This window comes from Cebus imitator, unplaced genomic scaffold (assembly GCF_001604975.1).
Source record: "Cebus imitator isolate Cc_AM_T3 unplaced genomic scaffold, Cebus_imitator-1.0 Scaffold5, whole genome shotgun sequence".
Taxonomy (NCBI): Eukaryota; Metazoa; Chordata; class Mammalia; order Primates; family Cebidae; genus Cebus; species Cebus imitator.
This window is the reverse complement of record NW_016107320.1, coordinates 5,955,247-5,975,570: the sequence shown is the minus strand read 5'-3', so window position 1 is coordinate 5,975,570 and position 20,324 is coordinate 5,955,247. Positions and strand designations below refer to the sequence as shown.

Here is a 20,324-nt window from a genome sequence, read left to right as displayed (position 1 = left end):
AAAAAAAAAAAAAAAAAGAATTAAAAGACAGTCCTGAGGCGCAACCTGAGATTCTTGACTTCTGCTATAATAGCATTATGTTACACCAAAAATGTGCAAAAATCTCCTTCGTAGATCTATTACGTGAATATTTTATACAAATACAATCGTTTTGAGACTGGGATGGGGAAGTGAATTTAAGTGTTCTCACCTATTCAGTCTTAGAAGAAAGCTTATTTTAATTAACTTTATAGCATAATTGGATTTTTTTTAATGTGCAAGGTAGAGTGTACAGGCGGTAGTTTAATTTTGCTCAAAAATTCATTTTATAGAGAGGGAAATAATTAAGTTTCATCTTCCTTTAAAAGAGTTCCACATGATATTTATGTCCTGGATGAGGTGCACTCAGAATTGGTTCAGTGCATTCTCGACTTGGCTTGAGTAACAAGAGAGGCGCTTGTTCCTGTGGGCATTGAGGAAGAAAGGAAAGGAGTGGTTGACAAAATCCTGCCACTATGTATTTATCCCATACATGCCACAGAGTTGAGCTGAACCATTATGTACCAGACTGTTCAAGGTGCTAGAGATTCAGCTGTGAAGAGGGGACATCATTAATGAACACCAGGCAGTGATTCTTGCTGGAAAGAAAAAGCAAAAGATGGGGACAGTGATGGGCTTGAATTCAAGAGGCTGTTTTTTTTTTCACTAAGGTGGTCATAGAAAACCTCCCAAATTCTTTATAATGTGGTTTACTTTTGTAATAAAAAAGAATTTTGCAAGAGTTAGAAGGCACAGTCCCTAATACTGTTCTCACCTCTGACACCATCTTCAAAAGTTTAGTCATGATGTACCTTCAGAACAGCAGACAAATAAAAAAGAAAGTTTAGTGAACTGTAAATTACAGAGAACTCTCCCCAGGACTGCCTCACTTTTGTCACCAATTACAAGTTCAGTGGGTTCCCAGAACTGCTCTTAGGTTCAGTGATTCACGGGAATGACTCGCAGAACTCTCTTAAAGCTGTTATCGCCATGATTATGGTTTATTACAGGGAATTAGTACAATTTAAGCCAAGGGAAGAGACACATAGGGCAGAGTACAAGAGGGACTGACATCTGTAGTCTCCAGTCCTCCAGAGACCAAACTGATAATGGAGCCACCCAAAGCCCGAATCATAAGTCACATTGTTAACCGTCTGCAGGTCAGAGCCCCCAGGCAGAGAGTGACTTTTTACCAAGCAGGAAATCCAAGGGGCAAAGGCCAGATCTCTTTTTGGATGAGGTTAATTCTTTACTGCACAGATTTTTATTCCATAACAAATTCTAAGGGACAAGAACCTTAATAAAAATACATGGCAATACCAAAATACATGAAGAAAACAAGGATAGATTTATCAGAATTGTGGAGTGTGTACAGTGTGAGGGAATTTTCCAGTTGAGTTGGCGTATTCTTTTTTTGTTTTAATTTTGTATTTTGTCAGCCTGGCACGGTGGCTCACGCCTGTAATCCCTGCACTTTGGGAGGCCAAGGTGGTCAGATCATGAGATCAGGAGTTCGAGACCAGCCTGACCAACATGGTGAAACCCTGTCACTACCAAAATTACAGAAGTTACCTGGGCATGGAGGCATGCACCTATAATCCCAGCTACTCAGGAGGCTGAGGCAGGGGTGTCTCTTGAACCCAAGAGGCGGAGGCTGCAGTGAGCCAAGATTGTGCCAATACGCTTCAGCCTGGGCGACAGAATGAGGCTGTCTCAAAAAAAAAAAAAACTGTATTTTGTCTTTTCTTGGTTGTATAAATTCTTTGAAATTAAAAGTTAGCAATTTTTAAATGTTCAAAATATTCTTTTCTAGTTTGTATGTGTATAATTTTTACTGTTCAAGTTTTAGCATTTTTATGTAATTTGTCCGTGTTTTCCTTCAACTTTAAGTGTATGTAAGAATCACTTGGGAAGGAAATAAAAAATCCAGGTTCCTTGACTCCATTCCAGAGAGACTGATTGACTATGTCTTGGGCAGGTCCAGGAAGCTGCCTTTTTTTTTTTTCTCTCAAGGGAGGGTCTTGCTGTTGCCTAGGCTGGAGTGCAGTAACGTGATCATAGCTCACTACAGCCTTGAACTCCTGGACTCCATCTGTCTTCACACCTCAGTCTCTTGAGTAGCTGAGACCACAGGAATACATCACCACACCTGGCTAGTTTTTTTCATTTTTTGTAGAAACAGTGTCTCCTCATGTTGTCCAAGGTGATCTTGAATTCCTGGGCTCAAGTGATCCTCCTGCCTCAGCCTCCCAAAGTGCTGGGATTACAGGCGATGTGAGCCACTGCCCCCAGACTCCTTTGTGTTTTCAGTGTCATGGAATACCTATGAGAATACTATGAAGGAGATTTTTGCTAGCGTCACTTCCTCTGGTGTATCTTTATCCTCTCATCAAAATCATTTTCCTCATTTATGCATTAAGTTTGCATTTTCACTTCTTTATGTCACTAAGTTTATGCATGTTGCTGAGTTCCTAGCTGCATATTTGAGGTCTCTCCAACAGCAGCATTGTCAGCATTCCCACAGTTGGTTCGTCTGTGTACTTTTTTTTTTTTTTTGAGACGGCGTCTCGCACTGTCACCCATCCTGTAGTGCAGTGGTGCAATCTCGGCTCACTGCAACCTCCACCTCCCAGGTTTAAGCGATTCTCCTGCCTCAGCCTCCTGAGTAGCTGGGACCTTAACAGACGCCTGCCACCACGCCCAGCTAATTTTTTGTATTTTTAGTAGAGGTGAGGTTTCACCATGTTGCCCAAGCTGGTCTCGAACTCCTGACTTAATGATCTGCCCGCCTCAGCCTCCCAAAGTGCTAGGATTACAGGCGTGAGCCATCTCGCTCAGCCTCTTTGTACTTTTGATTTGAATTTCATTTCCAGGATGATGTCTTTGTATTTGGCTTCTTTCTTTTAGCATAAGATTTCCAAGATTCCTGCATATTGCAGCATGTATCTGGAAAATATGGGTTCCATGAAAACCCATGTTTTCATTCCTTTTTATTGCTGAATAAAATCCCCTTGTGTGGATATAATGCTGTAGTGGTTTTTATAATTACTACCATCTGGAATTTGTTTTGAAGTTTAAGAAGTCAGGTTTATTTCGTTTGAAAACGTAATAAAGAATTTGTTTTTTAAAATTTCGAGCATCAGCCAGTCGCGGTGTCTCAGACCTGTAATCTGAGCATTTTGGGAGGCCCAGGTGGGAAGACTGATTGAGCCCAGGAGATTGAGGCTGCAGTGAGCCATGTTCACACCACTGCACTCCAGCCTGGACAACAGGGCAAGACCCTGTCTCAAAAAAAAAAAAAAAATTGCAAGACCTCAGAAAGGTAGGAAAGAAAGCAAATGCACTCCACCCACCTTCCCTATCCACTGCCCTCCCACCTCCCAGACAACCATTATTATGTTTCTGTATATAATCTCCTCGGCCATGTTCTTCATATGCAAAAAAACATGGGGTGCGGAATGTTTGTGGTGTATTAGGAACTGTCTGTGGAATAAACTTGGCTTCTGATAAAATTATTGTTTAATTTGTGATCTCAGGAAAAGAAACCGAAGGCTATAAAGGCCTTAAGATTACATAATTAGATTAAAACTGAAAATCCCATGTTTTCTGGAAGACTTCAGTGCATATAATCTCATTCTAATTACTTACAGGCAAGGAGAAGAAAGTATGGGCTATATTGTTCGTAACTCTTGGGAATCCTACCAGGCTATAAGCAGAAAGGGCATGTATAGAAGAAAATGTGGTAGACTGGAAACAAAGGGAAAGCTGGAGAACCAAGCATGAGCACTTTGCAGAAATTAAGGGAAGTTATAGAGATACAGTCAAATTATACCTTAGAAATGTTTTAGAACACTGGAGAGAACACTTCCATTAGAACAGAACTTGCCATTGTCCATCCTGTTTAGAGTTGCTTCAGATTAAAAGTCTATGCTGGGTGCATCCAGTTGGCACAAAGTAATCTGGGGCTAGAGTAACTTTGTGATTCCTACAGTGTGTATACAAACTATTGTGTATTTTGAAAATCACTACAGGTTGAGTATCCCTCAGCTTAGTGTTAAAGTCTATTGACAAAAATGCACAGCAGCAGGAGCATACAATGAAACTCAGAATTCAAGTTTTCAAATATTCTTCGGATTATCAAATCACTGAAGGGGCAGAGAATTGTCTGTTCCTACAGTTGCACTCACCCACCAGTCTGACCCACCAGTCTGAGCTGTCATGTACTTACTGGGCTCTACCTTAAGCTTCATCCTGTTTGACTTTTATTGTGCTGTGTTGTTGCCTTTTTTTCTCTGTCTCACTCTGTTGCCCAGGGTTAAGTACAAAGTGGTGCAACCATGGCTCACTGCAGCCTCGAACTCCCCAGCTCAAGCTGTCCTCCCACCCCTCCCTCCTAAATAGCTGGGACTATAGGGACACACCACCACACCCAGCTATTTTTTAAATTTTTTGTAAAGACCAGAGGTCTCAGTATGTTGCCCAGGCTGGTCTCAAACTCCTGGACTCAAGCCATCCTGCCCTCTCTGCCTCCCAAAGTGCTGGGATTACAGTCATGAGCCACCACTCCCGGTTGCCCTGTGTTGTTTTAACTACTCTAGCCATCCGGTTGTTTCTTCCTCTTATTTTCATGGTTTTCTGTTTCTAATTTGTCATGGACCTGGAAACTCGGTAAATAGCTTGTTGGAATTTTGTAGATAACAGTAGGCCCAGAATAAGGCCTAAGAGATTCTTCTGGTGGGTTAGTGGGGAGGTACATACACTTTTATGATGTCTTGTTTTTTCACTTCCGAGGCTTTTAAATTTTTCTTCCTGATTCTGGGGTCTTTTGCTATTACAGGCAAAGAGGCTAGATAGATGAGCTGTTAGTGAACTTTGATTTAGTCAGAACATTTTTTTTTTTTGCCAGTGTTTAAGCGTAAATTCTGTACTTCAGGACCACCTTAGTGTGTTCTAACTTAATTCTATAAATATAAAATAATTGGAATAAAGGTATTCAAGGTTGGCCTATAAATTGATGTAATAATGTTTACACAAGAATTTGAATAACTTGTGACTTTTTTCTTCATTAACTTTTTAAACTTGTGAATAATAAGATTATTCTTTTTAAAACACAGAACTTCTGCCTCAGAGATTTGCCTATTCTGGACATTTCATGTAAATGGAATTGTACATTATGTGACCATTTGTGACTGACTGACTTGTACTTAGCATAATGTCTTCAAAGTTGTAGCATGTATCAGTACTTCATTTCTTCATGGCTGGATAACTGTTCCATTGTATGGATATATTATGTCCATTTATCGGTTGATCAACATCTGGTGGTTTCTGCTTTTTGGCTGCTACGAATCATGCTGCCATGAACATGTATAAACCAGATTTCATTTCTCTCGAGTATATACCTAGGAGCGGAACTGCTGGATGATATGGTAATTTTAGGTTTAACTTTGGAGGAACTGCCAGACAGTTTTCCATAGCAGCTGTACCATTTTGCATTTCTACCAGCAGTGTATGAGGGTTCCAATTGCTCTACATGTTTGCAACACTTATTAACTGTCTTTTTTATTATAGCCTTTCTAATAAAGTGGTATCTCATTGTGGTTTGCTTTTCATGTATGTTTTTATAAGGCATGTTTCAAGTGTTATTTTCCCCAAAATTTTCTTTTAATGGATAAGAAATGATACTTTAACTTTGTGATAGAATTTTTTTTTAATTGTTGATTTCACTTTTCTAACAGGCAAAGGAAATTTTAACAAAAGAATCAAATGTACAAGAGGTTCGTTGCCCTGTTACTGTCTGTGGAGATGTGCATGGTCAATTTCATGATCTTATGGAACTCTTTAGAATTGGTGGAAAATCACCAGATACAAACTACTTATTCATGGGTGACTATGTAGACAGAGGATATTATTCAGTGGAGACTGTGACTCTTCTTGTAGCATTAAAGGTATGATTATTAAATTCAGTTGTTTTTTTGTTGTTGTTTGTTTGTTTTCAAGATTTAAACCAGGCAAAAGGCAAGAATGACAGGATTGCATATCATCTGTTTTATCCATTCAGTTTATAGCCCCTTAAAATAATTGGTTTTACATCTTTTTTAAGGAGAGGTGAAAAGGATACATTAACTTGTGTGTATTCCTGGTAAATGTATCACTCTCTGGAGTAGTCCATAGCTGAAGTCTTGGATTACTCGCCATATTATTGGTCATATTGAGTCAATAAATAGCTCTTTTAAAATCCTTGTTTTGAAAAGTCTGTTATTCCTGTGTCTTACTATTTTTACCACACCATTTATCATTTCAAAGTTCAATTGTTGCAATGGCTTAGTAACTAATATTTCTGCCTCTAAGGTCTGATTCTACTTCCCCACCCCCCCAGTCCACCTGGCATATGCTGGCTGATGAAATCTCTTATTTGACACTTTTATATTGTTACTTCCTCTTGATTGCCTGTTGCCTATAGAATCAAACTCAAACTCCTTGCCTGGCCTTCTATACTCTAGTCTGAATTTGCCTGCCCGTGGTTGGTAGCATAAATTCCGCCTCATATCAGTTTCTCATTACTCGGTGCTCTTGAGTCTGTTCATTTCCTTATTCGATTTCCCCCATGAGGTTACTCTGCCCCTGATTTCTTAGGCTTTCTGCCAAGATTCAGCTCAGGTCTCACTTCTTCCATGTATCCTTCAACCATTTTAGCCTTATTCCTTCTGCTCTAAATTACTATGAGGAAACTTAATTCTCCCAGCCCTTATTTATGCTGCAAAAGTGGCTTATTGCCTTGTATTACTTCTTTTACATATCTCCTTGGTGAGATTAGACCCTCAACAGCAGAACACATATATTACACAGTCATGGGTCACTTAACTACAGGCAGACATTCTGAGAAATGTGCCATTAGGTGATTTTGTTATCTTGGAATGATGCATTCCATAAATTTTGTCACCTTTTGAACTTAAACAAACCTAGCTGGTATAGCCTACTCCACACCAAGGCTGTGTGGTATAGTCTGTTGCTCCAGCCAATATTATACATGTAATCTATTGTTAACAGAAACGTTGCACAGCTCATGACTGTACTTGTGTAGACCTGGCACCTGGCTTTATAGCACCAAACTTATGTTAGACACATAACATATGCTTAGTAAAATATGTATGAATTGAAGTCTATACTTGCAGCTTTTTGCTTGATTTGCAGAATCCAGTCCTTTTTCATATTTCTTATCAGACACATTCCTGACTAGTTGCTTATGTTTTTGTTTTGTAATAGAAAGGAAACTATTAATACATTTGAAATCTTGCCCAGTTTTGTCAAGGGCCTGTTTTTGTGTTATTATTGGCAAATCCAATCTTCCTGTGGGACATACAAATTGAAAAGGGAAGAATTTAATCAGTAGAGGAGTTTGTCTCAGTTTCAAACCTGTGATTTTCACTGTTCATTCAGCACTAAGAAGTCGCAGTGTTCTGGAAAGATTTAGAAAAGTAATACTTTGATGATGAAGAAGATAATAGAAACAGTATCAGATACAAATTTATAATAGTAATATAAGTATTAGTTAAAGGTTTTGATGAGAGTGGTATAAACATGATGAAAAAGGATGATTATAACAAACATGTCCAATGTTAACCAGTAAGACCTGGTTATGAATAAGCAAGTATTTTATTTTGAAAATGAAATTAACATTTAATTTTACTGGTGGCCAAAAGAGCCATTTTTAAAAATGGATCAGACTAATGTGCTTCACATGACACTGGTAAAAATCTGATTTTACTATGTGATTTCATTCCTTTTCTTCCAGGTGCGTTATCCAGAACGCATTACAATATTGAGAGGAAATCACGAAAGCCGACAAATTACTCAAGTATATGGCTTTTATGATGAATGTCTGCGAAAGTATGGGAATGCCAATGTTTGGAAATATTTTACAGATCTCTTTGATTATCTTCCACTTACAGCTTTAGTAGATGGACAGGTATGTATGTGTGTGCTTTACATCTTACTTGTTAAAATGAGGCAGGGAGGAGGTAAATGAAGGCAAAGATTGACTATTGATAAGTTAGGGTCTACATTTACATGACATGGGTTTCTGCATCTCTTTGGCCTTTTCCTCCTCCTTCCCTTATACGTAAAATGTCAAAGCAGGGAAGTGGATAAGTTTCGTGTACATTTGGACCAGCAAATTTTCCTGTTGTTCTCAGATATGTGTGTAAATCTTTTGACCAAAGAATATGCTGTGTGCTTAAGATATCGATAAACATTATAAATAAATGCTTAAGACACTGATATATAGTACTAGTAAAGCATGGTGTTATTTAAAACTTTCTCTGCATATACACACAGTGCTGGTTACCATGAAAAACTTTTCATTCCCATTTTTCTGGAAATTGCAAATGTTACATTGCATATTATACCTTCTTCCGTGAGAAGTGAATGCTTGGCTGAGCACAATGGCTAGTTTGTTGGGAGGCGAAGGCAAGAGGATCGCTTGAGTCCAAGAGTTCAAGACCAGCCTGGACAATGTAGTGAGACCCTGTCTCTACAAAAAAATTTAAAAATTAGCTAGGCATAGTGGTGCGTGCCTGTGGTTCTAGCTACTCAGGAAGCTGAGGTAAGAGGATCTCTGCAGCTTGGGAAGTTGAGGCTACAGTGAGCCGTAATCATACCACTGCTATCTAGCCTGGGCAACAGCAAAACCCCATCTCAAAGAACAGAAAAAAAGGAAAAAGAAGCAAATGCTATTTCTGCCTATAACAAGTAGTGCAGACATACCATGAAGCAATCAAAGGTATAAAAAGAAATTATGCAAATTTCCTATTCTCTCAATTTCTAGAGGTAATCACTGTAAGCATGAACTGATTTAAATTTAAATACAAAACATAGGCTGGGCAAGGTGGCTTATGCCTGTAATCTCAGTACTTTGGGAGGCTGAGGTGGGCAGATGACCTGAGGTCTGGAGTTAACACCAGCCTGGCCAACATGGAGAAACCCCATCTCTACTAAAAATACAAAAATTAGCCGGGCATAGCAGTGCACACCTGTAGTCCCAGCTACTCGAGAGGCTGAGGCAGGAGAATCACTTGAACCTGGGAGACAGAGGTTGCAGTGAGCTGAGATCGCTTCACTGCACTCCAGCTTGGGTGACAGAGGAAGGCTCCATCCCAAAAAATAAAATAAATAAATATATAATAAAATGCTGTAATTCTTAAATTATAAAAATCCATTATAATTATTAATTATTAATTATAAAAGTTGTCAAGAGTGTAATAAATACTCTCTTAGACTGCTCATGGGAATATAATTTGGTTATAACCTTCTCTGTGTAATCCTGACAGTCTGTTTTCTCAGCCATGATTTTGGACACTGCCATGATTAATTTGAAAGTACAATACTTTGCATAGACTTGTTAAAAGAAAATGTGAATTTGAAAGATGTTAAATTTTAATTAAGGTTGTTTTTAATTGTTTTGAAGCAACATAGTCTTCATTAAATAATAAAATTACTGGACAGAATGATTTTTAAAAGATAGCCTATTAGTTTTGATGAAGGATCTAGTTTTTAAAACGGGTGCATTAGTAGAGCTTTTGTGTATTTTTTCCTTCCTCCACTCCTCTCTTTCTTCCTTTTGCTCTTTCTGAAAAGTTATTAGAAAAGAAATTAATAGTGGACAAAACTGATCTAGAAGAAAAGAGGGAGGACACAAAGCTCTAGGAATATAATAAAGTATGATTATAACTGTACAGAAGCTCGTGTATCACAAGAATAGGTGCAGCTTTACTGCACTACATTTGAAAAGCGGAATGACGCTTACTATAGTAAAATATCAATTATTAAAATGGGCTTGCAGAAATTAGTCCAATATAAGTAAACTACCAATAGTAACCAGGTCTAGATAGTTTTATAGGCTAATTCTACCAAACCTTTAAGGAACAAACAATTTCTGTGTTCTAGAACTTGGGAAAACATGGAGAATTCAAAACTCACACTGTATGCCTAGTATAACCCCAGTGCCAAACTAGATGTGGCACACACAGAAAAATAAAATCAGATCAAAATCATTTGGGAAAAAAATTCCTATACTTATAATTCAAAACTCAGCAGTTATTTTATAAAATATAATAAGTGGGTAAAGAAATGCTGGTTTTATTATCGGTAAAACTTTGGATCCTTCTTATCAGGCCAGGCACAGTGACTCATGCCTATAATCCCAGCACTTTGGTGGGAGGCCGATTTGGGCAGATCACCTGATGTCGGAAGTTCGAGACCAGCCTGACCAACATGGAGAAAACCCGGCTCTACTAAAAACACAAAATTAATCAGGCGTGGTGACGTATGCCTGTAATCCCAGCTATTCAGGAGGCTGAGGCAGGAGAATTGCCTGAACCTAGGAGGCGGAGGTTGTGGTGAGCCAAGATCACACCATTGCACTCCAGCCTAGGCAACAAAAGCAACCCCCCCACCAAAAAAAAAAAAAAAAAAAAAAAGAAACCTTCTCATCAAAATGAAAAAGAGAAAGAAAATGCTTGTTAAAACTTGTGTTATTCTGATTCAGAACACGTAGAGCGCAGTATTTGAAAACGGTTTACAAAAAACAAAAGATTTGTATTATTCCATTTTGTTTTAGAAGTCCTGGCCAATTCACTAAGCAATAAAAAGAATTAAAAGGTATAAACATTGAGAAGAAACAACAAAATATTTTTGCAAATGACTTGATTATGTACTTAGAAAATATGAGAAAACTGAAAATTTATTGTAGCCAGTAACAGGAATCAGAGTGTTTGCTGTAAGAGAAACAAAAAATTGTATAGATCAGCAATAACCCACAGAAGCTGTAAAGGCAGTTGGGTGCAGTGGCATGCTCCTGTAATCCCAGCTTCTCAGGAGGCCGAGGCAGGAGGATTGCTTGGGCCCAGGAGTTCATGGCTAAATTGCACTGTGATCGTGCCTGTGAATAGCCACTGCACTCCATCCTCAGCAACACAGCAAGACTCCATCACTATAGAAAGAAAGAAAATGAAATTTTATGGCAGGTCCCAAGGATGGGAATACCATTGACCAGAGAAGGGGGAAGGAACACCATATAAAATATCTAGGATTATAAAGAAAAACAGATGGACAAAATATGTTTAAATGTTGGCACTATTTGGATGGACACGTTTAATCATTACTCTGTTAACTTTTAGCAATGAGTAAAGCAAACACATTCCCTTTTGTTAATTCATAAACAGATATTCTGCCTCCATGGTGGCCTCTCTCCATCCATAGACACACTGGATCATATAAGAGCCCTGGATCGTTTACAGGAAGTTCCACATGAGGTAAGCTTAGTTTTAAAAAGAAGAAAGGAAAACAAAATATAACCACATAGTGAGGAAGATAAAGTGTGACTGGTAATAATTTGTAACATGTACTTAATTTTATTGGCCAGGGCCCAATGTGTGATCTGTTATGGTCAGATCCAGATGATCGTGGTGGATGGGGTATTTCACCACGTGGTGCTGGCTACACATTTGGACAAGACATTTCTGAAACCTTTAACCATGCCAATGGTCTTACACTGGTTTCTCGTGCCCACCAGCTTGTAATGGAGGTATGTACTTTCCTTATAGAATGATTTTTATTTCAGATTAATATATATTTCTGTAATAAAGCATCACGGCTTAACTAAGAAACATTCCTTACCATTTATTACCTATTTGAAAAGAGGAAAAACTTCCTGGTTTTAGCAAGTAGGGAAAGCACTGGTAGACCAGAGCAGAATTATAACTCATTTTTGAAATTGAGACTTAGAAAAAAGTTAGAAAAATAGTACCCCAAAATTCCCTGCATGCTTTATTCAAATTCCTGACCCTAAATATTTTACTGTATTTGCTTTACCATTTTGTGTCTCCTTTCCTCTTCATTTCTCACACTTTCTTCTGAACCATTTGACTATCTGTTGCAGACAAATACTCTTTTACTCCCAGTTTTCTACATATATTTCGTAGAATCAAGGACTCGCTGTCACATAACCACCATATAGTTACTACAGTTGGGAAATTTGTGTTCATAGAGTACTGTTATTTAATATGAACATTTTACTCAAATTTTGCTAATTATCTCATTAATTGCTTTCGTAGCAAAATTTAATTTTGTGCATACTGTATGTGTGTAATCTGATCCAAAGATTAGGTTGTGTTCATTCTACTTTGATGTGGAAATCCTAATTTTTTTTTTGTTTTCCATATTCTTGACATTTTGGAAGAGTAAGAGCATTTTATCTGACAGAAATATCCCTCAGGTAGGATTTGACTGATGTTTCCTTGCAGTTAAGGAGTCATCGTATGCATTTTTTGGCAGTCTTGCCATAGAAAGATGGTGTGTCCTCCTCCGTGCATCATATCAAAGCAGATTTGAGACATCAAATCTGCTTGTGTCAATGCTGGTGGTGGTAACTTTAATTGCTTGGTTAAGATGATGTCAGCCAGGCGCAGTGGGTCACACCTGTAATCCCAGCACTTGGGAGGCCGAGGCAGGTGAATCATGAGGTCAAGAGATCGACACCATCCTGGCCAACATGATAAACCCCTTCTCTACTAAAAATACAAAAAAATTAGCTGAGCGTGGTGACACACACCTGTAGTCCAAGCTACTTGGGAGGCTGAGCCAGGACAGTCACTTGAACCCAGGAGGCAGAGGTTGCAGTGAGCTGAGATTGCACCACTGCACTCCAGCCTGGCGACAGAGCAAGACTCCGTCTTGGAAAACAAAAAAGGATGATGTCTGCTAGATTTCTCCATTATAATGTTAACTGTTTTACAATTACTAAGGGAATATAAAGGGAACATAACCCCTCCAGACTAGTAGGGAGTGGCTTCAAGATGTTAGAGAAAACTTTACCTGCCCAGTAGAGACAAAGAGAAAGGGTGTAGGCATGATAAATAACACAAGTTTATATAGTAAAAATAAATTTAATGATACCAGTGATCCTAAGAAATAGACTAAAATTTTAGCTTAAAAGAGACTCCCAGATTGGATAAATAATTAAAATTTAGCTGCTACTTGGGATACACCTAAAACATAAATGACTGGCTGGACAAAGTGGCTCACGCCCATAATCTCAGCACTTTGGGAAGCCAAGGTGAGAGGATCTCTTGAGCCCAGGAGTTTCGGACCAGCCTGGGCAACATAATGAGACCTCATCTCTATAAAAAAAAGTCAAAACCTTAGCTGGGCATGGTGGCATATGTCTGTTGTCCCAGCTACTTGGGAGGCTGAGGTGAGAGGGTCACTTGAGGCCAGGAGGTTGAGGCTGCAGTGAGCTATGATCATACCACTGCACTCCAGCCTGGGCAACAGAATGAGACCTTGTCTCAAGAAAAAAAAAAAAAGACCACAAACTGGAGGTAATAGTTAGAGAATAGTGTGTTGGTGTATCAAGTAGATAATCAAAATATCAAAAATAGCAAATAGGCCAGGTGCAGTGGCTCATGCCTGTAATCCCAGCACTTTAGGAGACTGAGGTGGGTGGATTGCTTGAGCTCAGGAGTTCAAGAGACCCCGTCTCTACTACTAAATACAAAAAATAAGCCTAGTGTGGTGGCATGCACCTATAGTCCCAGCTACTCAGGAAGCTGAGGCAGGAGAATTGCTTGAACCCAGGAGGCAGAGGTTGCAGTGAGCCTAGTTCGCACCACTGCACTCCAGCCCGGGCTATACAGGGTGTGTATTTATATATATATGAATGAGGTAGGTTCTGATAAAAAGCATTGTTAGAAATAAAAAGAGATTATTGATGAAAACTGGCCCAGTTTTCTAGGAAGAAAGTATTCTAAATTTGTATTTACCCTAGTAATAGCCTCAAAATATATAAAGCAAAAATTGGCATAATTTATAAGGGAAAATTGAGAAATTTATTATGATTGTGGGAAAAATTTAGTATACATCCTTGCCAAGATCTCAAGCATAGATAAGGCAAAACAACAATTAGCGAGCTGCATTTAATAAAACCCTGCGCCTAAGAATTGCACAGTATTCTGTATAGGTACACAAACTGTTAAAGATGGAGCCCTCATAAACTAATGTAGACTGACTACATTTCCACAGAGGGTACTTGTAGTTTTTGAGTTTAGTTTTTTTAAATGTGTCTGTTTCAAAATCTTAAAACTGTAATGAAATGTTGAATTTGTTTTTATGCTGCAGGGATACAATTGGTGTCATGATCGGAATGTGGTTACCATTTTCAGTGCACCCAATTACTGTTATCGTTGTGGGAACCAGGCTGCTATCATGGAATTAGATGACACTTTAAAATATTCCTTGTGAGTAACTATAAATTTTAATTGTATATACTTAATTTCAGAAGGAAATTTTTAAATGTGAAAAATAGAAGTAGAAGATTTCTGCTTCTTAAATGGTGGGATAAGGAGTGTAGCAAATTCCCTCCCCAGCAAAAACAGCTGTTGGCTGGAGAATATTATTTTTAAAAAATAAGTTTTCAAAGCTTTTGGAAATTGTTCTAAGGGCATATCGCAGATGGAGAAACAGTTAATTCAAGAAATCCTACTAAATCTCAGTAATAATAATAGTAGTCTTAGTATTTGAGCTATGACTTGCTCCCTCCAACTCCTCCCAGATTCCTCTCACAGAAATGACTATAAGTGCTCTACTCTGGGTGGGTATAGTTAGGAAGCTAAGGGATCCCCCCTTCACCCAGTGTTGGAGCTGTGGTTTCACTCCCAGAGATCAGATGCCAGCTCTCTTGGTCTGGAGTTAACAGAAGCTCTACTCCTGGTAGATGCCGTCAGGCAGGCTGAGGTCCCCTCCCTGACCCAGCTCCTGGGCCAGAAGCTCTGCTCCAGGCATGCACAGCAGATGAGAATGCTGGGTTTCCCAATGCTGTTACCCTAGCACCTGCTCATAAACCAGGTGGTATCCCTGAGTACGCAGTGGCACAGAAGTTCTGCTCAGGAGGAAAGGCAGGTCACAGAAGTTCCTCAGCTCTGCCTCAGAGGCCTTACCTTAATTAGATGATGGAGAATTCCAAATCTGAGTGCTTTGTGGAAAACAGTGGATGTCATGGTGGAGACCAATTAAGAGGGCTGTCATGGCGCCTATGATACTAGGAGCAACATGCAAAAGAGCAGAGCAACAAGTTGTTCAACAAATAGCACCAGGGAAAAAGCCAAGAAAAGCCCTTCTGGGATCACAGTCATCTCTGGGGGACAAGAGGGTTATTCTGTAATATTCTCAAGCCAGACATAGATTGTACTGAGTTGAATAATGTTCCCCCTGCCCCCCCCCAAAAAAAATTCATGTCCACCTAGAACTGGAAAAGGAGATGCTATTTGGAAATAGTATCTTTGCAGATATAATTATTTAAGATGAGATTATACTGGATTGGAGTGGGCCTAAATCCAATCCGAATGGCCTTTTAGTAAGGGGAAAAGAAACACACAGGGGAGAATGCTGTGTGAAGCCAGAGATTCGAGTGATGCATCCACCAGCCAGGGATTGCCAGAGCCACCAGAAGCTAGGGAAAGGCTAGGAAGGATTTTTCCTAGAGCCTTCAGAGAGAGCATGGCCCTGCCAGCACCTTAGTTTCAGAGTTGTAGCCTCCAGAAGTCTGAGAGGATAAACCCCTGTTGTTATATAAGCTGTACAGTTTGGTAATTTGTTATGGCAGCCCTAGGAAATGGATAAGTAGACTGATCAACAAATGGTTTAACCCTCACTGGTATATGAGGCTTAAACACAATCTCTAATCATTGACTGAATAATCAATTAAATTACTCTGACCCAGGAGCACCTCCTAGGAAGCCAGACTTTAAAATAAAATCATGCTCATCCCTGACAGTCTGGCAGCATATGTGCATGCCCAAGGTTACATCCTCTCTGGACTGAGTGGAGAAGGAAGATCCAAGCTATTAGTTCCTGGCTGAATGGGAAGCCAAAATGTAAACTCCTTCAGCTTCAATAGCAATCTGCAAGTCACACAACATTTCCAATGGTCATTAGGGTGGGCTTTAAGATCTAACTGGCCAAGGGGGCTTAAGTACAACCTTTGATCAGTAAGTGGCTTAATGCATACCCAAAGATAGCCTGTCAGTAGCCAGGCTGAAAGATTAAAACAGGTAAAAACGGCCAGGTGCGGTGGCTCATGCCTGTAATCCCAGCACTTTGGGAGACCAAGATGGGCAGATCACCTGAGGTCCAGGGTTCGAGACCAGCTGGACCAACATGGAGAAACTCTGTCTCTATTATAACTACAAAATTAGCCTGGCGTGGTGGTGCATGCCTGTAATCTCAGCTACTTGGGAGGCTGAGGCAGGAGAATCGGTTGAACTCAGGAAGCGTTGGTTGCGGTGAACTGAGATCGCATCATTGCACTCCAGCCTGGGCAACAAGAGCAAAACTCCATCTTAAAAAAAAAAAAACCCCAAGTAAAAACATCTGAACAGGGCCGCAGGGGCCGTACACTGTTGTGGAAGTAGACTTTACAGCTAAGTCACTAAACAAAAATTAAAATAAACCACCAAAAAGACAAGATCAGTCCCCAATGACATGAATTCTAGAGTTAACTGCAATATATTATCTTTAATGTCCAATTTTTCAACCACAGATTGTAAGACATGGAAGGAACAAGAAAGTATGACCTCTACACAAGGAAAAACTACAATAGGAACTGTTTCTCTTGGATAGAACAACTAGGCAGGAGAACAAGGCAATAGAAGACTTGAGCAACACTGTAAACTGTATGCCTCACGTCTATAAAATAACACCCAACAACAGCAGAATACATTCCTCTCAAGTAAACATGAAACATAGTTACATGCTAGACTATAACATGCGTCATTTGGCTGGGCGCGGTGGCTCACACCTGTAATTCCAGCACTTTGGGAAGCTGAGGCGAGCGAATCACAAGGTCAAGAGATCGAGACCATCCTGGCTAACATGATGAAATCCCATCTCTACTAAAAATACAAGAAATTAGCCTGGTGTTGTGGCATGTTCCTGTAGTTCCAGCTACTCAGGAGGCTGAGGCAGAATTGCTTGAACCTGAGAGGCAGAGGTTGCAGTGAGCCCAGATTACACCACTGCACTACAGCCTGGGCAACACGGCAAGACCTTGTCTCAGAAAAAAAAAAAAAAAAAAAACGAAAGAAATATTTCAAATTAGTAACCTAATTTTATATCTGAAGACCTAGAAAAAGCAGAGTAAACTAAACCTGATATAAGTTTATGAAACGAAGTTTAGGGTAGAAGTAAATGAAATAAACGGTAGGAAATCATTAGAGAGCAATTAACAAAACCCTAAGTTGATTCTTTGAAAAGCCTTAACTAGACTGGCCAAGATAAAAAGGAGTAAAGACATTACCAAATCACTAGAGACTTTACTGAAATAAAAAGGATTATAAAGGAATACAATAAGTAACTATATGCCAACAAATTAAGTGACTTAGATAAAATGGATAAATTCCTAGAAAGAAACTGCTGAAACTGACTCAAGAAATATGAGATCTGCATGACCTTTTAAATGTGAACATATGGGGCCAGTGTGGTGGTTCACACCTGTAAATCCCAGCTTTGGGAGGCCAAGCCAACAGGATTGCTTGAGGCCAGGAGTTTGAGACCAGCCTAGACAACATAGCAGGCCCTTGTCTCTATTTAATTTAAAAGAAAATAAATAAATTAGTAAAAAATTAAAACTCCCCACAAATAAAAGCCCAGGTCCAATTGACTTCACTGATGAAGTCCACCAAGTGTTTAAAAAAGGAATTGGCCAGGTGTAGTGGCTCTCACCAGTAATCTTAGTACTTTGGGAGGCCAGGGCAGGTAGATTGAGTCCAGGATTCAAGACCAGCCTAGGTAACATGGCAAAAGCCTGTATCTACAAAGAAGACAAAAATTAACCAGGTCTGGTAGCTCAACCTATATATAGTCCCAGCTATTCAGGAAGCTGAGGTGGGAGGATCAGCTGAGCCCAGGGAGGTGGAGGCTGCAGTGAACTATGATCACACCACTGGACTCCAGCTTGGGCAACAGAGTGAGACCCTGTCTCAAAAATAAAAAGGAATTAATGCCAGTCCTTCACAAACACTTCCAAAAAACAGAAGAGGAGGACTACTTGGTTCATCCTGTCAGACCTGCATTATTACCTATGATACCAAAAGTAGACAAAGGCAAAAAAAAAAAAAAGACCAGTACTTGTTACAAATACAAATAGATGGCCAGGCACAGTAGCTCATGCCTGTAATCCCAGCACTTTGGGAGGCTCAGGCGGGTAGATCACCTGAGGTCAGGAGTTTGAGACCAGCCTGACCAACATGGAGAAACCCCATCTCTACTAAAAATGCAAAAAATTAGCCTGGCGTGGTGGCACATAACAGTAATCCTAGCTACTCTGGAGGCTGAGGTAGGAGAATCGCTTGAACCTGAGAGGCGGAGGTTGCCAGTTTGTGGCATTACACCCCAGCCTGGGCTCAAGAGTGAAACTCCATCTCGAAAAAAAAGAATACAGACATAAAATGTTTCAACATACATACCAGCAGCCTGCATCCAGCAATATATAAAAAAAATTATATACCATGAGCAAGTGGGATTTATCCCAGGAATGCCAGGTTGGTTCAAAACATGAAAATCAATATAGTAAATGATATTAATATAAAGGGATTAAAAAAACCATGATCATCTCAGTAGAGGCAGAAAAAGCAACTGGAAAAAACCCACCAGCCTTTCATAACAGAAACACTCAAGAAAACAGTCATACAAGGGAACTTTCTCGACCTGATAAAGGATATCTGAAAAACCCATACTAACTTCATACTTCCTGATGAATAACTGAATGCTTCTCCCTAAAATATGATATAAGAAGCATGTTTATTCTCACTACTTTTAAATAATATTTGATATTATTATTAAAGAATATTACTGTTTATAATTATTTAAACTTATTTAATCTTTATTTAAGCTTTTTAATATTTAAAAGTTGTGCCAGGCACCAAACCAGACATTCTGTCTTCCTAAATTTCATGATAACCCCATGAAGCAGATAGTGGGGATGGGAGCGTCTACAGTGACTTGCCCATGATCATTCCAGCCTTAGGTGATGGAGAGTAGTGGTGGGAAAGTGGGACTGCTGTTTCTGCTCCAGTGTCTTGTTCTTTATTCATTTATTTGCTTTGCAAAGTCAGATCCTTTATTTGCTTCCCTTTTTTTTTTTTTTTTTTTTTTTGCCATTTACAGCCTTCAGTTTGACCCAGCGCCCCGTCGTGGCGAGCCTCATGTTACACGACGCACCCCAGACTACTTCCTGTAAATTTCTCCTGGGAAACCTGCCTTTGTATGTGGAAGTATACCTGGCTTTTTAAATATATGTATTTAAAAACAAAAAGCAACAGTAATCTATGTGTTTCTGTAATAAATTGGGATCTGTCTTGGCATTAAACCATATCATGGACCAAATGTGCCATACTAATGAGGAGCAAATGCACAATTTGAGACTGAAATTTAGTACACTATGTTCTAGAGCGGTCAGTCTAACAGTTTGCCTGCTGTACTTATAGTAACCATTTTCTCTGGACTGTTCAAGCAAAAAAGGTAACTAACTGCTTCATCTCCTTTTGCACTTATTTGGAAATTTTAGTTATAGTGTTTAACTGGCATGGATTAATAGAGTCGGAGTTTTATTTTTTAAAAAAATTCACTAACTTCCACTAATCCATTACCCTTTATTTTATTGAAATGTATAATTAACTGAAGAAAAGGTTCTTCTTGGGAGTATGTTGTCATAACATTTAAAGAGATTTCCCTTCATTTAAACAATTACTGTTTTATGTTGATCTGCATATTTCTGTATATTTGTCATGACAGTGCTTGCATCCTATTTGGCGTACTCAGCAAATAAACTTTTCATTTTAAACAAAAACATTCATGTATTGTGTTATACGTTAAATGAAAACTTTTTTCTTTTTTTAGACTGGGTCTTTCTCTGTCATCTAGGCCGGAGTACAGTGGCACAGTCGTAGCTCACTTCAACTCTGAACTCCTGAGATCAAGCCATCCTCCTCCCTTAGCCTCCTGAGTAGCTGGGACTACAGTCAACATACCACCACACCCAGCTAATTTTTAAAAATGTTTTTGTAGTGAAGGGATCTTGCTATGTTGTTCAGACTGATCTCAAACTCCTGGCCTCCAGTGGCCCTCCCAAAGCATTGAGATTACAGGTGTATACTTGGCTCACTATCTTGAAATGACATAAAATCTCTTGAAGCAGGGCAGTGGGACATGGCTATGGTCCCAGCTACTCAGGAGGCTGAGATGAGAGTATAGCTTGA

General features: G+C 39.3%; 1 protein-coding gene across 1 annotated transcript in view; it reads left to right on the top strand.

Moving 5' to 3' along the window:
- The window catches only part of PPP2CB (protein phosphatase 2 catalytic subunit beta), a 26,756-nt gene extending 6,841 nt beyond the window's left edge, over positions 1-19,915 (top strand). Inside the window, exons 2-7 of the mRNA XM_017535995.2 lie at positions 5,754-5,963; positions 7,811-7,984; positions 11,238-11,327; positions 11,438-11,599; positions 14,191-14,309; positions 19,234-19,915. Of these exons, the coding sequence (XP_017391484.1) occupies positions 5,754-5,963; positions 7,811-7,984; positions 11,238-11,327; positions 11,438-11,599; positions 14,191-14,309; positions 19,234-19,306 (828 nt within the window). The 3' untranslated portion in view covers positions 19,307-19,915. The remainder of the gene's footprint in view (positions 1-5,753; positions 5,964-7,810; positions 7,985-11,237; positions 11,328-11,437; positions 11,600-14,190; positions 14,310-19,233) is intronic.
- The last annotated feature ends 409 nt before the right edge of the window (positions 19,916-20,324 follow it).